Here is a 20,126-nt window from a genome sequence, read left to right as displayed (position 1 = left end):
AAGAAGAGCAAGAAGAATACATGGCCACAGAGTGAAAAAGGTTTTTTTCAGGTGAATCACATTTAAATTGAAGTATCAAAATATTCTCATTTGATGACACTCTCACAGTTTACAGTTACTGACATTTTGATGTGAATGTTAAATATTCATATTATTAACATAGTCTCCTTCACACTGACATCTGCTTACATTTTTGCAAGACCTCTTTCGCATCATTTTGCCATTCATGAGGAATGTAATTATCTTCATCAAAGAATCTTAAAGATTGAAAAGATTCAACTGTTTCAACCATACGGAGTTTCTACCTTCAAAGTAATTCTTAGGATACTGAAGCCAGATTACTTATTTAAAAAAAAAAGGATTGCAGTGACATTTTAATTCATCAGGCTGTACAGGAAGCACCACATTTTAACAAAGCCAAATGACATCATCACATTTCCAATCAATTTTCTTCAAATATTGGATGCAATGAAAAATTTGGAACAAGTCCATTCACCATTACCCCAAATAAAACATGGTAATTCACACAGATTAACTCATCCCAAATCTTACCCTATTAGAAAATGCAATATATACTGCAATGTAGTCTTAATGTGCATAAGATCAAGAGAAGTGTCCTATGGATTGTATGAGATTCTCTGCACACAACCTCCTATTTTCACCATTCAGCACAACTTTACAAAAAGCCTAAGATACAAAATATACTCAAAGCAGCTATTTGAAACATGATTTAATACATATCACCTTTTGTCCCCAGTTGAATGTGCTGTTGAATCTGACTGTAGAGTTGCAGTATCCCTTTGAAGAACTAGTTAAAAAAATCCCTGAATAAAACAGAAGCCAGCCTGCGACTTCCTATGAGTTTCAGTAAAGTACTATATACAGGGGTATAATAACCACCCAAACTCACTTGGTATCATAATAAAATCTGAGACAGATACTGGGGCAGAATGCATTATCAATGCATGAAAATTACATTTTTAGATTTTATCCTTTAAAAAGTGGAACCAATGAACTGTTAGCAGTTAAAAGCATACTGCAACTGTAGCATTTACAAACCCACAAGTTTGAGAAAGGATTCCAACAGCTCTGATTCACTGGGTTTAGCTTGGAAATAATGCAAAATAATGTCAGCAGTTTTAAGAAGATCTTGCAAATTTAGGAAAAGGAAAAGTGAAAGGAAGATAAGCATGCGTATCTAACATAAAGGAGGAGCACAGTAAAGACAATCAAAATTCCAAAAGCTCGTATTAAAAAAATTACGCTTGGAATGCATTGGCTTCCAGCAGTTTACAAAAAAAAAAATCCAACCCAAAAAACAAAAAGAAGTTTTAAATCTGTAATATCTTGACCTATTTTTAAGCGACACTTTTTATTACAGTTGAGAAAAATGGTTTTATAGCTGTGTAAGTTTCCATTTCACTAAAATAGCGCCAACAAAAATAAGTTTGCATAGAAAAAAAACTTTCAAATTGCCACTGGCTACATGCTTAAAATGGGAAATGCAGGTATTGTAACATAAACATAGTGCAAACCATGACAGTTCATGGTGATTCTGACTGCCGCAGGTCAGGAAACAGACCATAGTATACCCAGTTATCACAGTTTCTGGTCTTTTATTAAATCCTTTGCCAAGTAGAAGCAATGCGTGTGTGCAGACCCATGGTACGCCTGCTGCTGTTGATTAACGTAGTTTGAGATCATCGCCACTTCCTAGATTAGATCCAGGACTAGGGTCTTGTTGTCTTCTTGCCTGAATTAATAAAAACATATTTAGCATCAAAAAAAAAGGAAAAATATTTAGAAGTTATCAGTTAATTTCTTCAGCATATTAACATGGCTAAGACCATAAACAATTGTAAGGCACAAACTTGACATTTCTAGCAGTAACCAATGCATTAATTTTTAACATCACAATCACTCTTCCTCCGAATTCAATAGGCCCCCAGAACCACCAGCAATCTTACAGGAGGGGTGTGGATCCAGTAGTGGGGTACCCTCCTCCCTCTGGAGGGGTACACAGCTCTGGTCTGGGGGCAGGCAAGGCTGGTGATCTGGGGAGTGAGTGTGCACATGTATATGCCTCAGAGGCACTCCTGCAGTCAGGCTGAAACACTTCTCAGCATTGCTTCAACCATCAGCAAGAGACTTCCAAAACAGGCAACAATTTTGTCACTCTTTTTCCAAAATTGTTTTCTTTCCTGTGAAATTCCCTTTGTTAACCTTTTCTGTAAATGTTTTCAGGATCAAGATTTTGGGGAGAAAGGCTACAAAGCAGGATGGCAGAGCATGTTACATCACTGCCAAATAACTCTCCCCTCAGTATTTTTATGTGAGAAACATTTACTTTAGCTTTGTCTGGAATAAACATGATATATAAATACATATACATTAACACACTGGCACAATTTAAACTGTAGACTGACACATTTTAACACTTGGGGTTTAACCACTGCTTACTTTTTCTTCCTTTGGTGCACCTGTGAAGTTAGCAATAATACAAAACTGAGAAACTCAAGCACTTATTACAACCCTGTATTAAAAAAAAAAAGTAATGTAAATTCTCCTTTAAATAAATGATTCTGTTAAATAGTTGGAGTTGATTGCATTTTAGAGAGGAAGTTAAGGATGGTCAGTTGTAACAATATCAGTCACCATAAAAGACATCACTATCTACCTACCTACAGGCTGCTTCCAAGTAGCACACACAAATGCTGCAGGTAAATACTTTAAAATTCAAGTACCTCAGTCTTTTAAAGCAATACTTCAACTCTGGGAATGTCTAATACATGCTATCTGTTTTTTAAGCCATTTCAGTGCAGATACTTTATCTTGTACAGAATGAATAGCTGGCACCTTGGCCCACCCCAAATGGTACCAGGGCCACCTCCTTAGCTGATGGGAGGCTCCACAACACAAGCATTATTCCATGTAGCTCCATTAGTCTCACCAGCTGCTGTAAGTTGCCACATTCGAGGCTTAAAGAAAAATAATTTAAAAAAAAGCTCCTTTGAAAGACTTCTTGTATTTTGTTGAAAGAGGGAGGAACAGACTTAACCCTCTGCCACATACAGCCAACGCCATCTCCAATTTAGACTTCTCTTTCTCTGTCCACCTCTTCCCCCTTTATCTATTGTTCTTCTTTGCCTGCCTCATTTTACACTACCAGTACAATTGGTTAGCTTAACCCAAACAGAGAACTGTTTCTTTCTTCTCCCTTTTATATACCGATTTAAAGTTACATTTTCCTTTCATGTGCAATGATCCCATTCTGACGTACACAGGGTTCATTCAATAAATCCCACTAGTAATCAGCCTGTTCCCAGAGAATACAATTCCCTCTTGCCCTTTCTTTAGTGGTTGTATTGCCATTCTTTTTTTTGGAAGCAGCCTCACTATCAAGTATCACAACTGCTACCTACTACATTTACAAATCCAGTATTGATGTTAGTTACATTTTAGGTATTTAGGGGTGAGATAATCTTCTCACTCTGTTCTATCTACACTGGTCATACTCCGACTAAAGGAAACCATCTGCTTTTCCTACCTGCAGAAGAACTCTGAACAGGACAAATGATGTCACTGCTGGTGCACAAACCCACAGATTTCTCAGTAATCTTTCTGAAGAATCACATTAAACAGCTCTAATCACATGCAGCGCTGAAGATTTTAAGTGCTTAAGGGCATATTCCTTTCAGCCCCTGAAGCCACTTTTGCAAACTGCCCTCTTTGAAGAGATGCAGAATATTGGGAGAGAACATTTAATTGAGTTTCACATTATTTCCAAAAGCCAAATCATTCAACTTGGACAGTCAAGATCACTGTAGAAAAGGCAACATGGGAAAGCTCACTTTAATTCAACAGAAAACTGTGCTATGAAGACTTTTCTTAACACAAAATGGTTGTTCAATGAGTCTACACAGATACTGCCATACTAAGATTAATAAAAGCATAACAGTTCCACTTTGCATACTTTTCTCCTATTGAACAGACTGTAACAAGATTTCTTCTGCTTTTAACTGCTGCCTCCTCCTGAAAGGTAACAAGGCATGCACTATCTTTAAAAACTACCAAAAATATTACTTATACCAATCTAATTATCAATTTTATACTCTAGTTTTTTTACACTTAGCTAGAAAAATACCAGTGAGTTAGTTGCTGCTATACTACTGCTCTAAAAGCAAGAGTTTCTTCCTCAGAAAACAAATCATATGCACAGCAATTTTATCATCAAATTTCTATGAAGACTCTGAGGTATGGGCATACGGTTGCATTTATGCTTTGCCTGAAGTGGCCTTTTCTTTCAAAACACATGAAAGAATTCACATGATTCATAACCTCATTGCTACTTGCAGAAGCCACTACTAAACAACTACCAGATTTACTCTTTCAAGTGATCTGCAAAAGGCAAGACAAGTTACCCTCAAACATACCAGAAACAGTCATTACAATCTCTTACACTAGTACATGTGGATAAAGGTGTAATTTTGCATTTTAGTAAGCGTGAATTTACACAAGCAACTGCAACTTATTGGAATGACAGCTCTGTCTGAGACACCCTACTTTATTTGTGCTATACAACTATACAAGAATATGCACATGTGAAACACACTTATTCTACCAGCCACCATCCAGCCAAGGCATACGTGCATAATATGGAACAACTACAACTGTGCTTTTCACACATTAAAAAGTAAAAGCATCATATATGTATATATATATATATGTGTGTGTATATACAGTAAGACCACTCACGAAACAGGAGAAATCACCTTGTATTCTACTGCTTGTAGAAGCAAGCACGTTTTAGAGTGTCAGGCATGGGGTAGTGTTTTTGTCTGCTGACAATGGACAAAATACAACTTCCATAAGATATGCAAGATGATCCTTAATACTCACTTGCAGAAGGAGTGTGACGACCAGCATGATTGAATGTGGTAGTTCTCCTCAGTCTACGACAGGAAGCTAAAAGTTCACTTCTATAGATGTAAAATCTCCATTTCCACAATTCTCTCCATTTGGGGCCCTATACTCATAGCACAAGTAGTGAATCCTCTGAATTGCAGTATTTGCTGTGATTTTTGATGTACTGCATACCTTTTGAAGCCATGCAGAAGGACAAGAACTAGTCTGAGTGAATAATGAGCTCAGCTTGTCCAAGATTAAGGAGACTTGCTTCAATTAAGAAAGATGCATCTATCTTTGCCATTGGGAAATGGAATCCTGTGCCATGAGTCATGCATAATGAATCATGAGAAAACAGTAGTTATTCATCTTATCTCAGCATATTTCATTTTTCAAATGTTGATTTTCAATTTGAAGGAGCACTACCTCAAATGTTATTCATCTGTTATTTAGCTGAAGTTTAACAATGTAAATTTTAAGTACTACACAGATCCCACCAAGGCTGTGATTTTCCTAAAAATAAATATTTTAACAAACGCTTCCTTCCAAACATCCTGAAGTTGAATAGTTAAATGTGATGGACACATAGGGAGTTTCAATACCGCCAAATACTTCACAATCCGTTTTCAGCACATGAAGCCATGCAAATCTGCAGTACGGAAGGAATTACAACTGGCCACAAGCCACTTAAAACCTCTAATGTTCGAGACAGTGTGAAGACCAACAGAAAGAACTGCAGGAATGCATCTGGCAAAAAAAAACATTTCAAAGCCTCCTCATGCTATTCTAGTTTTATTCATCCTGAATTCATAATGCTGACATCATAACAGTAATAATATACTAACTGAAAAAAGTTACTAACAAAACCATTTTGCCTTGAGGGTACAACACAAGAAGCTGCAATGCTTTTATACCTATGCTCCCTTCAACCCTGTTATCTCTGAGCTTTTCCCAAGCTTAAATATAGCCTAACTAGTATGAGCTATTAAGTCTTACCAAGAGAGTGATGCAGTAATACTTACATTTCTTCTTAATGAATTTGATAGCTTGAAATCATCATGTCATTAACTTAGGATTGTGACTTTTCTGGATCACATTGGAGCATTTACATCTGTTACTAGGGCACGTACAAAAAACGATTCTAAGGAAAATGGTGGTTAAGGAGGGTGGCATGGCAACCAAGTAGTTCCTCCAGTCAAGATAGTTGGACACTACCATCCTTCTCTGGCCACTCAATCCTGACCCATGCTGCAGTCAATTGTGCATCTGACAGCGCTAATAAAACTCCTTAAGCTGGCTTTGAGAAAGCATCTGTAATTATTCTCTTACAGTGCACATTCAGAGGCCTTCAACATACCCAAGGAAACCAACTCCTTTTACCATGAGCTCATCAGGAAAAGATAATGCAGTTCCACCATGTGGCTGACATGATAGCTCTGAGAAAGCAGAACTGGGAAAGTTGGAGGTAAATTTAGTAAGGATGGACAGGGCTGCCATGAAGCCGGCCCTTCCTCTCAATGAATCACTTTAATACCAGCAGGCAAAATTGGGACCTCTGAATACTAGGCAGTGAAATCACAAGTACAACAATATGCACTGCATATATAACTTGGGACTCTGGTGAATGGGGAAGGAGGAGGGAGGTAATTTGAAGAAGGGCTGTCACAAGGAGTAGCCAAAACAAAGTCTCTCCACAGACAACTCCACTGCAATTCTTTAATTGCATTCTGGCAACTCCATACTGCTGAAACGGACAGAGCAGATGCTTTATGTGCCTTGGCACCTGTCATCTATAATTTACTAAATAGGTGAAAAATCAGGGTATGTTATGAAAAGCTAAACAGTGAACATTTGGATTCTCTTAGAAGGACTGTCAACCTCTTGAAAAGGATTTAAATAAAGTACCAAAACAAAATGCAAACCTGAGAACCCACTGCAAATACTTTTCAAAAAGCACACAATCACAGGAAAAAAAAACAAAACAAAAACAAACAAAAAAAAAACCTCAGCAAAAAAAAAAAAAAAACACAAACAATCTGAAACAAAAAGATTGCCACTCAAAAATGACTAGTTCCAATCACGCACACCTCCATGTAAGCCCTAGCTGTGGCAGACCCACATCAAGAAAAGCAACAAACTGAAAGTTCTTCTCTGAGCTGCTGGTTAGTAAGAACCTCTGCTGTAGAGGTTAAAATGCTAGCCATACCTCCACTTCTGCCGCCCTTACTCAATAGAAGAGGCAAAACCAGGCCACTACTACACAGTAAGAATGACAGCTTACACATAATAGAACTTCTCTGGTCACAGTCAGAGCCTGATGAAGCACCCTGTGCGCTTTCAGGTCTCTGTGGGCCTTGAATAGAGACTCTCCCTCTCAGTCTTCAGTCCTCAGAAGAGCTGTAGCTCCAGCATCAAAGGGACCTCATCATCACTACAGACTGTACCTACAACATGCTGGCACTCAGCAGGGGATATGATTTTTACCACATTCCCAGCAGGTGTAGCTATCAGCGTAAGACTTTGTGGCTCAGCTCCAGCCTCTGGAGTTTGTTTGCTGGCCATAACAGCCATTTTGCAGTCACCTCTGCTTTTCACTTGAACCTGGAAAGAAGTAGTTTTCATCTTAATTATAATGTCAAGCACCACTTAATGGAAAGCAGTCTCAAATTTGGTGAGAGATCTGGATGTTAGACTAAAGGCCTTGTAGAACAATTAATATTATAAAGTCTATGCTGAAAGTAAAAATAAACAATTTTTCTTGACAAAGGCCATAGATAAAAATCATTTAGCAGCTACTTCCATTAAGATTTCCTTTCAAGCCTCCAACAATCTACTTCCTAGAAACAGAGTACTCCTCACTAAACACAGCCATCAATCATGTTATATGCTGAGTCTGCTCTCCCACCACCAGCTGCAAAGAGTTACAGATGACAAGACCAAGCCAAGGAGTATAATTTGCTTACCAGCCGTGATGAACTCTCTTGCCTGAAAACGGCTGCCTCTCTGTTTAAAAGCTATTATAAAGCTACAGATTCTGGTACCACCACACTGGTAACTGGACTAACAGCAAGTCAAGAAAGTAAGCAGCATAGCAAGTGTATAGCTCAAGAGCTTCACTAAAGACAGAAGTTTTTACTTTTGTATGAAAACCTCTTTTCTAAGGGAAAAAAGTGAAATTCTCCCTTTTAGAAATTTAGTATTGTTTGAAAGCTAAATTTATGATTAATATTGATTGTCTCCAGACAGTATTCATCTGTTGCTCAGGCCTTTTCTAACCTTCATTGACTGCAAGAAGACGCTTACATTACAGTATTGCCTGATTTGCAAGATTGATCTCCTCTGTACTACCCTCAGCATTGATTCTGTACAGCACAAGTTGTTTTTTGTGAGATACGCATTCCATAGCACTTCTACATAAGAACCAACTATTGAAAAGTTCTTGTAAAGAATCTAGTCTTAACCTTACTGGCCTACTTGTACTACACTCACATTGTAGAGCCTTTTGAGGCAATGCATCACACGCATACTTTAATCTATTCTCTAAATTGTGTTGTATTCATCCCGAGTATAAACAAGTCATATTATATATATACATATGCTCATAACACAAACACTTACACAATCATGCACCAAGTCTGCACTATCCACCACATATGAAGAATTGGGTTTCTTTCCATCCAAAAAGCTGTACTATTAAAGGTTATACTATTTTTATATTGTTATCAGCATGGGGAGCATATATTTTAAGTGTGAACATAAAATAAGTAATTACACTCATTACAGATTAATTTCTGAGGGGAAAAAAAAGCCCTAAAAATCAGAGTTTGATAAAGATGGCAGAAAGAAGGGAAAAAAACCCCAATGTTATCACAATATGGTATTTTCTTCTGAAGCCAGTTCTATTTGACAAAAATTAGAGCATTTATATATACATACTAGTCGATTAACCCTAAATTCCCCCCCCCCCCTTTTTTTTTTAATAAAAGAGAGGATAACTTCACTGTCTAGAACCTTGGAAGAATAGGAAAGTTAGTTCTACTGCTTTTCTTTCTTCTTCTCCAGTACAATGAAGGATTTTAAATGAGAATTTCATGCAGTTCTGTTAAATGGCTCTGCTTAGCCATTAATGTAATTTATATTTAGCATAAGCCCACAACCAGACAGATTGCTAGACTAGACTGTTTCAGGGAAGAGCAAACCACTCTGCCTCTTTACTCATGTTGTTACTAAAATAAAGTGCATGGCAGTAGCATGGGAAATGAACACAACACAGAAAAATGACTTTAAAAGATGCTGGTTGAACAAAATTACATTGGAAAACTGAGAAGAGATCCAACCCTCCTCCAAAAATGGAGTAATCTGAAGAACATCCTTGGCTAAACCAAAGAGTAGCAGAGTAAGACAAACTGTGCACTCAAGCAGATCACTTAAAAACTGAAGTTGCAGTTTGCCTATACAAAACAAACTTCTAGGAAGACAACTATCTGCACACAGCAACGTATGAGTTGGCCTCTTCTCTTTACCTACACCCTTGAAATCCACCGCTTTGTACCTGCTGCTCCAGTGAAGAGCTGCAGGAGGCACCTGCTTGCTGCTTTTCCTGACTGAACACATGCTGTTACTTTCAATGTATTCTAATTTCATCAACTTGGAGCTGTTTAATTCTCTCATTCTGGACAGTGTAATGCACGCTACTATGGCCAGAACACCAAATAAAAAGCAGAAGTTTGTGCTGGAAGATTCAGGTACATCTAGACAGCAACCTCACAGTGATTTCTGTAGAACACTTTTCATCCTGACACTGAACTGTGGTTATTCATATTGAAAACATAGCAAAACAACTAGTATTGACTATCCCCTTGCATCTCAGTTGAGAAAGAAGTAGTGAAAATTAAGCATCTGCCTTGCTGATATTCCTTTAGTTTCCTCACTCTCTTCTGGTTAGTCTGGCAAAGGGAAACGTACAAATACTTCAAGTTCATATACCTGTTCAGTGGCATCAGTCCCAGAACATGCCCCTAACGAAATGGCCTTGGACCAAGTTCCCTGTTGTAAAGTACTTGCCCATGGAAAAAGAATTTTCCCATAGTGGTCTGAAGCCACTAAATACTGCAATTTGGCCAAGTTGCTCACTGTTCCTGAACTGACAAGACTTCACACAATCATTTATTTTTACCAGACTTTAACTGGGGATAAAGTCTTTCCTCATGTGTATCATTAAACATTTACCGCCTCAGCATTCCAATGTTTTTGTGAAAGTTAAAGCCATTGGAATTCATTATTAATTTTGAATGCATTAATTAAAAACACTGACTACAAAAGCATCTTTGAAACAAAAGAATCCTGAACAGAGAGGCAGGATCTGCAGTTTTTGATGTGACCAAGCTATGCAAGTTGATAGAAAAACCCCAAAGCATCTTGTATTGAGAACCAAAATACTGAAAATACAATAGAACACTGTTCATCTCAAAGGCACTTAATGAAAATTCCTAAATCCAGTCATAACCTATTTACATTACCGTGCTGTAACTGCACAGAAATCTGATCAAGTTCTGGAAATTCAAGCACAAGCTACCAACCACTACTGATTCCGCCCTCAGATGCAAAAAAAATGTTCATTAAAATAAAAGATCTGTTGTGCTAATGAACTCATCAATGGAAGCAACATTATGTGATGAAATGAAGTCAAACAAACCTGACGGCACTCAAGAGGGTTTTCTTGGTGATGTTTTTTTCGGTTGGGTTTGTTTCTTTTTTTAGGATACTTAAAAATTGAAATTAGTACAGTGATCACTCCTAAACTGTTACTGCACTTGCTATTCCTTCCACCTTTGAGTATCACCATTCTAATATCCAATGCCACATACAAGCCATTCGTATTGTTTCCAACAGCTTTCACTGATGACTCCTAGGCCAGGATATACCACTTTGTTTTAGAAGCCTACAAAGAGACTTAGACTAGGAATGTTATTTATACAGCCTCTTTTCTGTGTAAGAAAAGAAACGAATCTGATCATTTTCATATGCTGCCAGTCTTTGGGTGGATAAATGTTTCCAAAGAGCTGGCGCCTCTGTTTTGAGTAGGAGTGGGTGGAATATTGCAGGATTCTCCTTCCCTCTGCCACTGAAGCAGAATCTGGTCTCTATTAAAGGCATTTTAGCCATAATTCTGCTGTCTGAAATATCCTGATTTTATACAGTGTTGCAATTCCTAAAATAATCATTAACACTGATGAGATCCTGCTCCAGGCCTGGCAATTTGAATTTTACTGCCCAAGCTTAGCAGGAAAGAAAAATTTTCAGTTTTATGAATGATGAAAGTTGTATAGCTATCTTATTGAAAAGATTATGCTGAGGGTACCTTCAACTGTGTGTAGTGTAACATTCATAAAAATTCACTCAGCACACTCAGAACCTACCTTTTCTAGCCATAAAAACCTTCAAGTACCATCAAAGGTACTATTTCACTACTGAAATTACACAAACAGTACACCATAGTTTGGACTAATGTTTTTATAGCTGTCAGCAACACAATTATCAATAGGGTACAAGCTGACCAAGCATGTAGGCATTGGAAAATTTTATACAGGCCATATATACAACATAGGAATACACATTTCTATATTACTTTTAATTGAGAATTCTGTATGATAATCATGAGCACCTTATGTAAGTGCTTACTGATTAAAATTCATTTGATTCTCCCCAACACTGCATTAGGATACAACTGAAGTAGAAGTCAGGGAAACAATGGTTTGAAAACCCGATTCCTCCTTAGGAATTCATTGTAAGTCTATCCCAGCTCTCTCCCCTGCCCTACCCCAAAGATCACAATTTTTATTCAGTCTTAAGACTCAGAGTGCAAAATCTTATCTGTAAACGTTCCAAACATGTGGCCAAACATAGAAATGAAAAATTGAAATGTAAAAAAAAACAACCAATTATAGAACTACAAGTAATTGAGGCAAATGATCTCTTGCTTATACATATTAAACATGTACAGTAAAATATAAAGTATGCATAAAAATGTATTTCAGTTATTAAAAACCTGTATTCAACATCACAAATTTGAAGTACCTTTTGACAATATTCTTCAATTCTCCTTAAACATATTTCAAGTGAGTGAGTTTTCTTTACTTCCTTTCTGTAGGTGATCTAAACCAGTGCTTTAGAGCCGGGGCAATAACTATTGCTACAGCGAGGCCTCCAAGACAAGGATTTTACCTTAGCTACAGCTGATACCTGACCTGGCTACACTAGTGTTTTCAAGGAGAGGTACACCAGCCATTCCTTCAAAATGAGAGGTACTGTTCTTTCCATCTGCTTCTTCTCCTTGCATTCTCATGCATTCTCATGCTCATGTTTTCCAATTGTACTTGGAAGGGAAGAAAGCCTGTCTAATGATCTCAATTATTCATAAGGATGACAGAAAAGTAGCTTAGTAGTAACAATAACCGAATTTTCTAAAAACCTGAGAAGCAGCATATTGATCACATTTGATTACAGTAAAGTCAGGCTGTACTGATGAAGTAGGAAATAAAAACCACAAAGTTAGTAAGGGTAAGAAATTTAAAAGTGCTTCTGTTTTCTCCCTACAGCCTGCCTTAACTTGCAAACTCTCCTTATGCATTACCCGTCCTCTTACAGCTCTTGCCTTTCTAACATGTCAGGGCAGCTGGATTCCATTCTCTTTCCTGGCTCCTCTTTGCTTGATCCCACTAATACCTGCTCTCATCAAGAGGGAAAAAGATTCAAGACCATGGGGCCCTAGAGAAGCCAAGAACAAGATAGAGGGAACTCTACAGGTGAAATAGAGGAGTAAAACTCCCTGCCAGTAAGAAAAGTGTGAGAGGAAGATAAAACCAGCCTGTAAAGAAAGCAGACTGTGGCATCTGTCATTACTCTGGTAATGTTTCCCACAGGACAGGGTAGCGAGCTACAGAATTACATGCCCACAGCTCCCAAAGCCCTTCCTGTGTTTGTAAGAACTGCATGTGGAAAAAATTCTTCTCTGCTATTGAAGTATCGTTGAGAGAGATACAACAGCTCTGTGATCAAATGAACTGAAATGTACCCTCGAAGCTTAAGTACCCACAAAGAGATTATCTACAGAAAGAGTAAAAGGACAAAAATCAGAGAATTCTTATCAAAACTTCCAAAACCTGAAATTCATTTTACAAGTTGAAAACAATGTATTTTGCAATTTTTAAACTACAGCAAACACACAAACAGTACAGACAAACAAATGGAAACAAATCTGAAGTTTTTGGAAAGTACTAACCAGTTACTGACAGCAGCTGTGAAACCCTCACCTCCATTTCCTCACGATGAGACCTGTCTCTATCCTCAAATTCACGAGTTCTCCGCCGAGCTTCTTCAAAGGCTTGTTGTGCCAGTGCATCCTCCTGCTACCAAACCAGAAACAGAGTGACACGAGAGGCTATCCTCATTTCTACCAGATCACATTTCTTTTGAATTTTAGGGATCACTTAACAGCAATGACAAAAATGTCCTACAGAATCTGCTAGGATACAGACGAGTTCCAGCAAATGCCAATATAGGTTAATGAATAATACTCACCTTCATCACTGCAGTAGAGATCCAAAGCTTCAATGCAGCTACTACTAAAACACATTTTCAAAGGAGACCTGCTGTTCCAAAGTAGTTTAAAATGCTGCTGTTTTCTTTTAAAGCTAGAAATTCTCAAAAGTTACATGAAAGACTCAATGCATTTTATTCTTATAAAAGTCATTCTGAAGGCAGTATTCACAGGTATGTCTAAGACAGTTCACCAGTATCATTATATAAATAATGTTAATTATCTTTCATTTAAACAATTAACTTAGTTATATTTCATTTAAACTATAAACCAAAAAAACCCTCTGTTTTACCAAAAGCTGCTGAAGGTGCATCAGTAGAAACGTTTGCGATCTTTACGTAAAATTTAAATTGTTTAAGCTTAGATGCATAAGAAAACGCAAAGCAGAAGTTATTCCTCTACTAATTTTGCACATTCCCATACAATACAGAAGAAACCTGTAGGTTTGACAGCCCTGTTGTTTTTTTCCAACAATGGCTTTTGAATAGGAATGCATTTATAATGCAGAAAAAAGTATTAAAGTGTTATTAATATGTAACCCATTGTTTATTGGTTTACAAAAAATTTCTCTTAAAGATACTTTTTATAGCCCAGATTTTGCTCAGAATTAAAATAGATGGCTCTGCTCCCCAACAGAATTTTCAAGTGCTCAGAATGAAGGAGACAAGTCTAAAGAGGTTCCACAAAAGAGTAAGGGATAAGTTTACTGGCTTTCCCTCTTCCCAACTTCCCAGCTATACTTACCGCTAACACTGCTTATGACTCCCACATACATGCAAATGTTTTTTTCAAGTTAATAGTTTTATTTTAAAGAAGTGAAATCCTAACCTTGACTGTGAGATGACACAAACATGTTAAGAACCCAACTAGGGATTAAGTGCATACATTTTTTAATTTAAGATAAAGCATCCCTAGTCTGAGAGAATTTAAATTGCCTTTTTTGCCGCTGGCACAACGGTGCACCCTCAAGCTACTTTGTGAAATGATGTGAATGAGTGCCCCCTGTGGCCTAACACACTTAAATACAAACATCTGCCAACCAACAACTCTACACACCGAGCTCCCCAGAAAGTTACATCAAAAGGCAATGTTTAAAGCTGCCAGTAAGATAAAAATAGTAGGTACTGTTAAAATGTTAAGAGTAGAATTTGGCCCTTTATAGCTTAATGTTTGCACATGCATAGAAACCACGGTCAGACAGTGGAAAGTAAGTTTGTTCTTAATAATGCAGCAGGATAGAGATAAGATACAAAAGCTTGTTTCCTAGATGACTACAGAAAAGATGCCTTCTTTCTTATTTACAAATTTTACGTCTTTAACACCCTATTTCTTTTGACCCTGTTTTTAAACATACTTAAATGAAAGTGTATTTTTTTTAATACAAGATTTTTGCATTTTACCACCATTTAAAGTGGTCATGAAATAAAAGACTAACATACAGCTTAAGCCAGAATATTGTAAAAGAAATGGTCATAACCAAAAGAAACTAGATTAGAAATTCATAAGGAAAAAAATCAGTATGTTGACATCTAGAACAAACACATCCTGACAGCTGAAACACTGGTTTACTAATGTCTGAGAAAAGGGGAGAGGAAGCATCAGAACTTATTTTTTTAAGAATAAAAAAAAAATAAATTCTGCCCTACCCCTGGTGATAACAGAAACCAACAAACATCTCAGGATCTTGTACAACAAGAATTTAACAATTTTTTTTCAAATGTCACTCAGATCTAGTAATTATTGCGTAGTGAATTCAGCTGTAGGAGACCAAATAATTTATCCGCCTTGGTTTTAATCAGTGAAAATGCTTCTGGTATGAATTTATTCAGAAAAAGAAGCAGCAAAACCTGAACTATATCAACATGAGAACAGAACAAAATAAACTCCCCAGTGCAGACAAACAAAAACCAAGAGAAGCTTAAACACCCCTCCTCCACTCACGCACATTTCTCCTGCAGCAGCCTGGTAAGAAAACACTTTGTGAAAATAACCACCACTTTTAACTAAGCATAGTAAGGATCCTCTATTACAGAAGAGATACAAAAGTGCCAAAGACAGAAACAGCCTTTTGATGACCCTCAAGATAAATATCAAATCCAGGGAAATTTCAGCCCCAAACGGGGAAGATACTCAAGCATATATGCAGAGCTTTGTGTGTGTTAGCCTAACTGAAGTCTGAACAAGCAGCTGAATCTGGGCCTCCCATAAAAAATAAGACAGCTTAGTAGGCAGACATGAACAGGCTGTGAATGAAATGGAAAAAACACTAGATTAAAAGTTAAATTTTAAATACTTCACTGTCATGCATGCCTTTTCTCTTTCTGAAACATTTTTGACCTGAACGGTAGTATAATTTCCAAAGTGTAGCAACAAAAAAAAAATATTATTTGTTCAGAGTATTATTAAGTAGTAAAAGATAGGAAAATGCAACAGTTTTTGAGTTTCCATTTAAGAAAGCTTTTTCAAATTAACATTTAATATTAGTATTTAAATATTTAATAAAGAATTCTTTTATTTAAGAGTTTCTGTTTGCGTAAGAGGAAGCCCTCTAGAAAACAGGAGTACAGGATGCGTATGGGGGTGTGTCTGAATGGCAACAGGACCTCTTGTTACAAAAGACAAGTGGGTACCCCACAGGCGCTACACTGCACAGTACCAGGCCCTTACCGTATCAAAGTCAGCAGTTAGGTCAACTGCCACTGGCAATATTAAAACAGTTATTAAAAAAAAAAAAAAAGGAAGCAAAATGACAGATAAAAAGGAAACTGAAAGAATGTAGAAGATTGCCTAAAGAAAAAGGAAACTGAAGAATGTAGAAGATTGCCCAAACGTTTACAATACTGACAAATACAAGGATGCACCTACTTTGGTGTCTCTAGTGCTTTATGACAATGGGAATTTTTAGGTGCTACTACTGCAGCAAATAAGACAACCAGTGACCTCCCTGCAATCACTGTGAAGCACAGATTGAAGACAAATTACAACTGCAGCTGAGGGCAAGCGTATCCCTGTAGAACCACACCATGTAATACCTCCAGCTCAGCACCCTGTACCCAAAACTCAAGCAAGCCCTGACACCTGAAAGCATGCAAACATCCCCCTCCCGGCCCCAAAAAAAAGAAAAAAAAAAAACAATCCCAAACCACTCCAAACACAACAAAACAAAAAGGCTATATAACATGTTCAGTGCACAAACACTCTCTGAATGCAATAGAAAGGAATTCTCAAGTGTAGTTAAAAAAGGATATACAGAAATTAAAATAATCCAAGAGCATGCAAAGACATTTATCAGGAAATTAAAAAAAGAAAATTGAACCCACAAGTCACCTGACTATGCTTTTTGGAAGGGTTCCCACTTTTTTCAGGAACTATCCAATTCTGAAGAAGAATGACACTATCTGCTTCTGAGAGCACATCCAAATCAGTCTCATCTCAGTCCAGAAGTTATGTGATTTAAATGTTAAGTATCAAACTTCATAGCTGGAGTTCAAGAACCTCAGCATTTATTCTGTACAATCCTCAGGGGTCTACGTCTGACCTAGCTGTGGAAGCTGTTATAGTCTAAAGGTCTTTTAATCAACAGCATCTACAGCAGTTAACTCTCCAAGGAGCACACTGGAACTTGGCTAGCTCAAAATGCCAGCACCCAGCTTTGGAAGAAGTGAACACCACAGCAAATAGCAGCATTCCAGTAAAAGCTTGGTTCTGTGGCTTTTCCCATAGATTAACAAAAGGAGGTACTGAATATTCTCAGAATAGCACAGCATACCCTCTCTTTCTAGGCATCCTGAAGAAAGCTTGCAGGGCTGTGACTATTTCACAGACACTATTTGGACACAAAGTATTTCTACTCAACCCAGAACATAGTCACAATGACATGATCTCATTAATGTGCAAGCTGGCTTCTTAAGTTAGGGAGAGGCAAGGCACCGCAAAGATTGCAGCTATGCATACCTCCATGTAAAAAAAAAACAAAAACAAAAAACCAAAAAACCAACCTTGTATACAGACTCACTTTGGGCTTTGCCTTCATATGGTTCTAACATTTCTAAATTATCAAACTACAGAAATGAACTGCTGAGTTCACCACAAAACAGAGGTTAAAATCATTACTACACCCAATTTACTATCCGCTGTGTGGAAGCTCTCACAAACCTGGTGTAGCTGGTTTTAGTATCAGTTTGGTAGCTTTGCTACAAAAATACATCTCAAAAGCTAGGATGTATCTCAAGTCTGACTAAATTTAGGAATCCTACAGCTGAGTAAGTGAACCTTACACATGTGATATGTACTTTAAGTTATTTCCTCTGTGTTTACTTTGCTCTTGTGCACGTCCACAAATTCAGCCACTAGACAGTCACTTTGGTGGCAGGAAGTAGATAGACAGGAAACAGGTTCTCAAAAACTGCCATACCTTAACAGAGCAGAGACCACCACTATTAAAGAAGAGATGATAACACCCTATTCATCCTCCCCCATATGTAATAAAACAAAAAGCTACTTAAAAACCCCAAACACTCTAAAATAAACTGCTAAAACAGACTAGGCAGTTGAATCAGTACATATTACAGACACAGCTTTTCAAATACTTCAAGATGTACTACTCTAGCATAGGAACAGTGCTAAATCACCCACAAAGCTGTAAACTATGGATGATTCCTGCCCCTAATATTTTGATCTAACTTAAAACACCAGTTTAACTACAACCACTTATTTCTGAGCTTCTGTACTGTGAGTTCTCTTTGGAATTAGTACTCAAAGTGTACGCAGGAAACAAGCACATTAGAATGTGTGATCACTACCTGACTGTGTGTTTCCTTTCAGAGCAGAAGGATGTCTAAGGCACAGTAGCTATAGGCAGACTTTCTTACCTGCGCTCTCTCTTCATCAAATTCCAGGCAGCCCATACCATCCAGTCTCTGAAGATCTATCCAGCCTTTCCAGATTACACAAACACCATTAAGAATCATAGGTGCCTTCAAGTACACCTGAAATAAAAGCAAAACAGATGCTATAAATTTAAAAGCATTTGCACACATGCCTGCACAGTGACAACAATAATGCAAGAAGCTTCTATACATACTCTCAGAAGAATTTCCAAACCAGCTGGTAACATGAGACTCCACTTAACAGTTTCTCCTGCCTCCTTTCCAAGAACTCGTTTTAATCAAGTGAGCGCTGTAACTTTTGCCTACTGTACTGGACAGAATAAATTTAAAATGTGTTCTCATTTTAAACTGGCATGCACCAGGATTTGGTTAGAATTATGTTACTGCTTTCAGTTAAAGAAACTGTTTTGCTTGTCAGCTTAGCTCCATGTCACAAAGAAAGTGACACGCTGCCAGTAAGGAATGATTCTTTACAGCACATTTAAATGGTTAAACCAACACATGCTTTCCTACTCCCAAGCAGCACTGGACTTTATCCCAATACATGAGCTCTTTCAGCAAAGAACAAGCACCAGTTCCAGTCCTCCTCAAATTTACCAACTAGTCAGAGTTTTGTAAAATACACCATACATACACACACCATGCTAAAATTAGGCTTCCTGTGTCTACCCTACCATTTGCGAAAGGCTTTTCAAGAGAAGTACCACCACATGATCAACCCCCATCTGCAGCATCAATATGTACACAGTGCCTTCAGCTGCAACAAGGAATAACGCACAAGCTTAAGGCCCTACATCTTAGATAATGGCAGATGATACAGTGATTTAAAGCAGAAGTATTTCCCCTTCCAAAGACCAGAGATTAATCTCCACACAGGAAATTTAAAAAGAAGCAAATACAACAGTAAATGAGTTTGACTCCTTATATTTAATGACATCAGTCTTAAAAAAAAGAAAGAAAAAAAAAAAAGTCCACCACAGCAGAATTCTCTAAATTGTAAAGAAAAATCAACCCTCAGGAGTCATTTCAGCCTACTTGGCAAGTCAAAACCCCTCATGGAACAGAAGTCTGTCTAAACTGAATTGACAGAGGCAAACCACGCATGCAGGTCTGCACCCTCTTCACATTTAAAGACTGCCTAAGCATTCAAGACCCTATTGAGGCTTTTTAGTCTTGAGAAATGACCTAGCTAGGTAGGGGAATTTTCACACAGCACCTCCTGTAATAGTTCTAAACTCATCCCCTGGCAAATCCTCAAAGTATAACTGATGTTTAGCACTATGGTGTATTTCAAAGCGCCCGACTGTGCCAACTTGCTCCATTCCATGCTCATCAGCTAAGGTAACTCAAGCAGAAAAAGCAAAGTCTTGGAGTCACAGGAGGTACAGAAGGAACATAAGCCTTACTACCACTAAGGCTGTCCTGGTAAAACTAAGTACTGAACAACATGAAAGGCAACCCGTAAGCGGAAGAAAGGGAACAACTAACAAAAAACCAACTGACAAATATGTTATTTGCCAAAAAAAATACACATTTAAACTCCAAGCTTGATTTTTACAACTTATAACACTTCAGTATGAAGTGATGTACTCTAGAGGTTTTAATTAGTAAAAACATGCAGTAGCTTAATGATCAAGTAAGATTAAGTCAAGCGTATCTTCTTCCTATCAGCTCTCCTACTGCAGGGTCTCTACTGAGAAGCGCAGAGTCATTGTCTGTCCTTTATTCACAGA

At 37.6% G+C, this 20,126-nt stretch overlaps 1 protein-coding gene across 4 annotated transcripts in view; it reads right to left on the bottom strand.

Moving 5' to 3' along the window:
* Positions 1–350: 350 nt before the first annotated feature.
* Positions 351–20,126, bottom strand: part of CBFB (core-binding factor subunit beta) — a 41,002-nt gene continuing 21,226 nt past the window's right edge. The window contains exons 4-6 of one of the 4 annotated variants that reach the window (XM_061468943.1): positions 18,376–18,492; positions 13,187–13,310; positions 351–1,753 (exon numbers count right to left, since the gene is read on the bottom strand). In XM_061468943.1, the coding sequence (XP_061324927.1) occupies positions 1,731–1,753; positions 13,187–13,310; positions 18,376–18,492 (264 nt within the window). In that variant the 3' untranslated portion in view covers positions 351–1,730. Of the gene's footprint in view, positions 1,754–13,186; positions 13,314–18,375; positions 18,493–20,126 lie in introns of all 4 variants that reach the window. The other 3 variants (XM_061468940.1, XM_061468942.1, XM_061468939.1) reach the window with 3 other exon arrangements.

Source organism: Pezoporus flaviventris, unplaced genomic scaffold (genome assembly GCF_033815535.1).
Source record: "Pezoporus flaviventris isolate CSIRO_AGI_PZ_B2104156 unplaced genomic scaffold, CSIRO_AGI_Pfla_v1 ptg000054l, whole genome shotgun sequence".
NCBI lineage: Eukaryota > Metazoa > Chordata > Aves > Psittaciformes > Psittacidae > Pezoporus > Pezoporus flaviventris.
The sequence above is the reverse complement of the archived record's forward strand: the minus strand, read 5'-3'. Positions and strand labels throughout refer to the sequence as shown.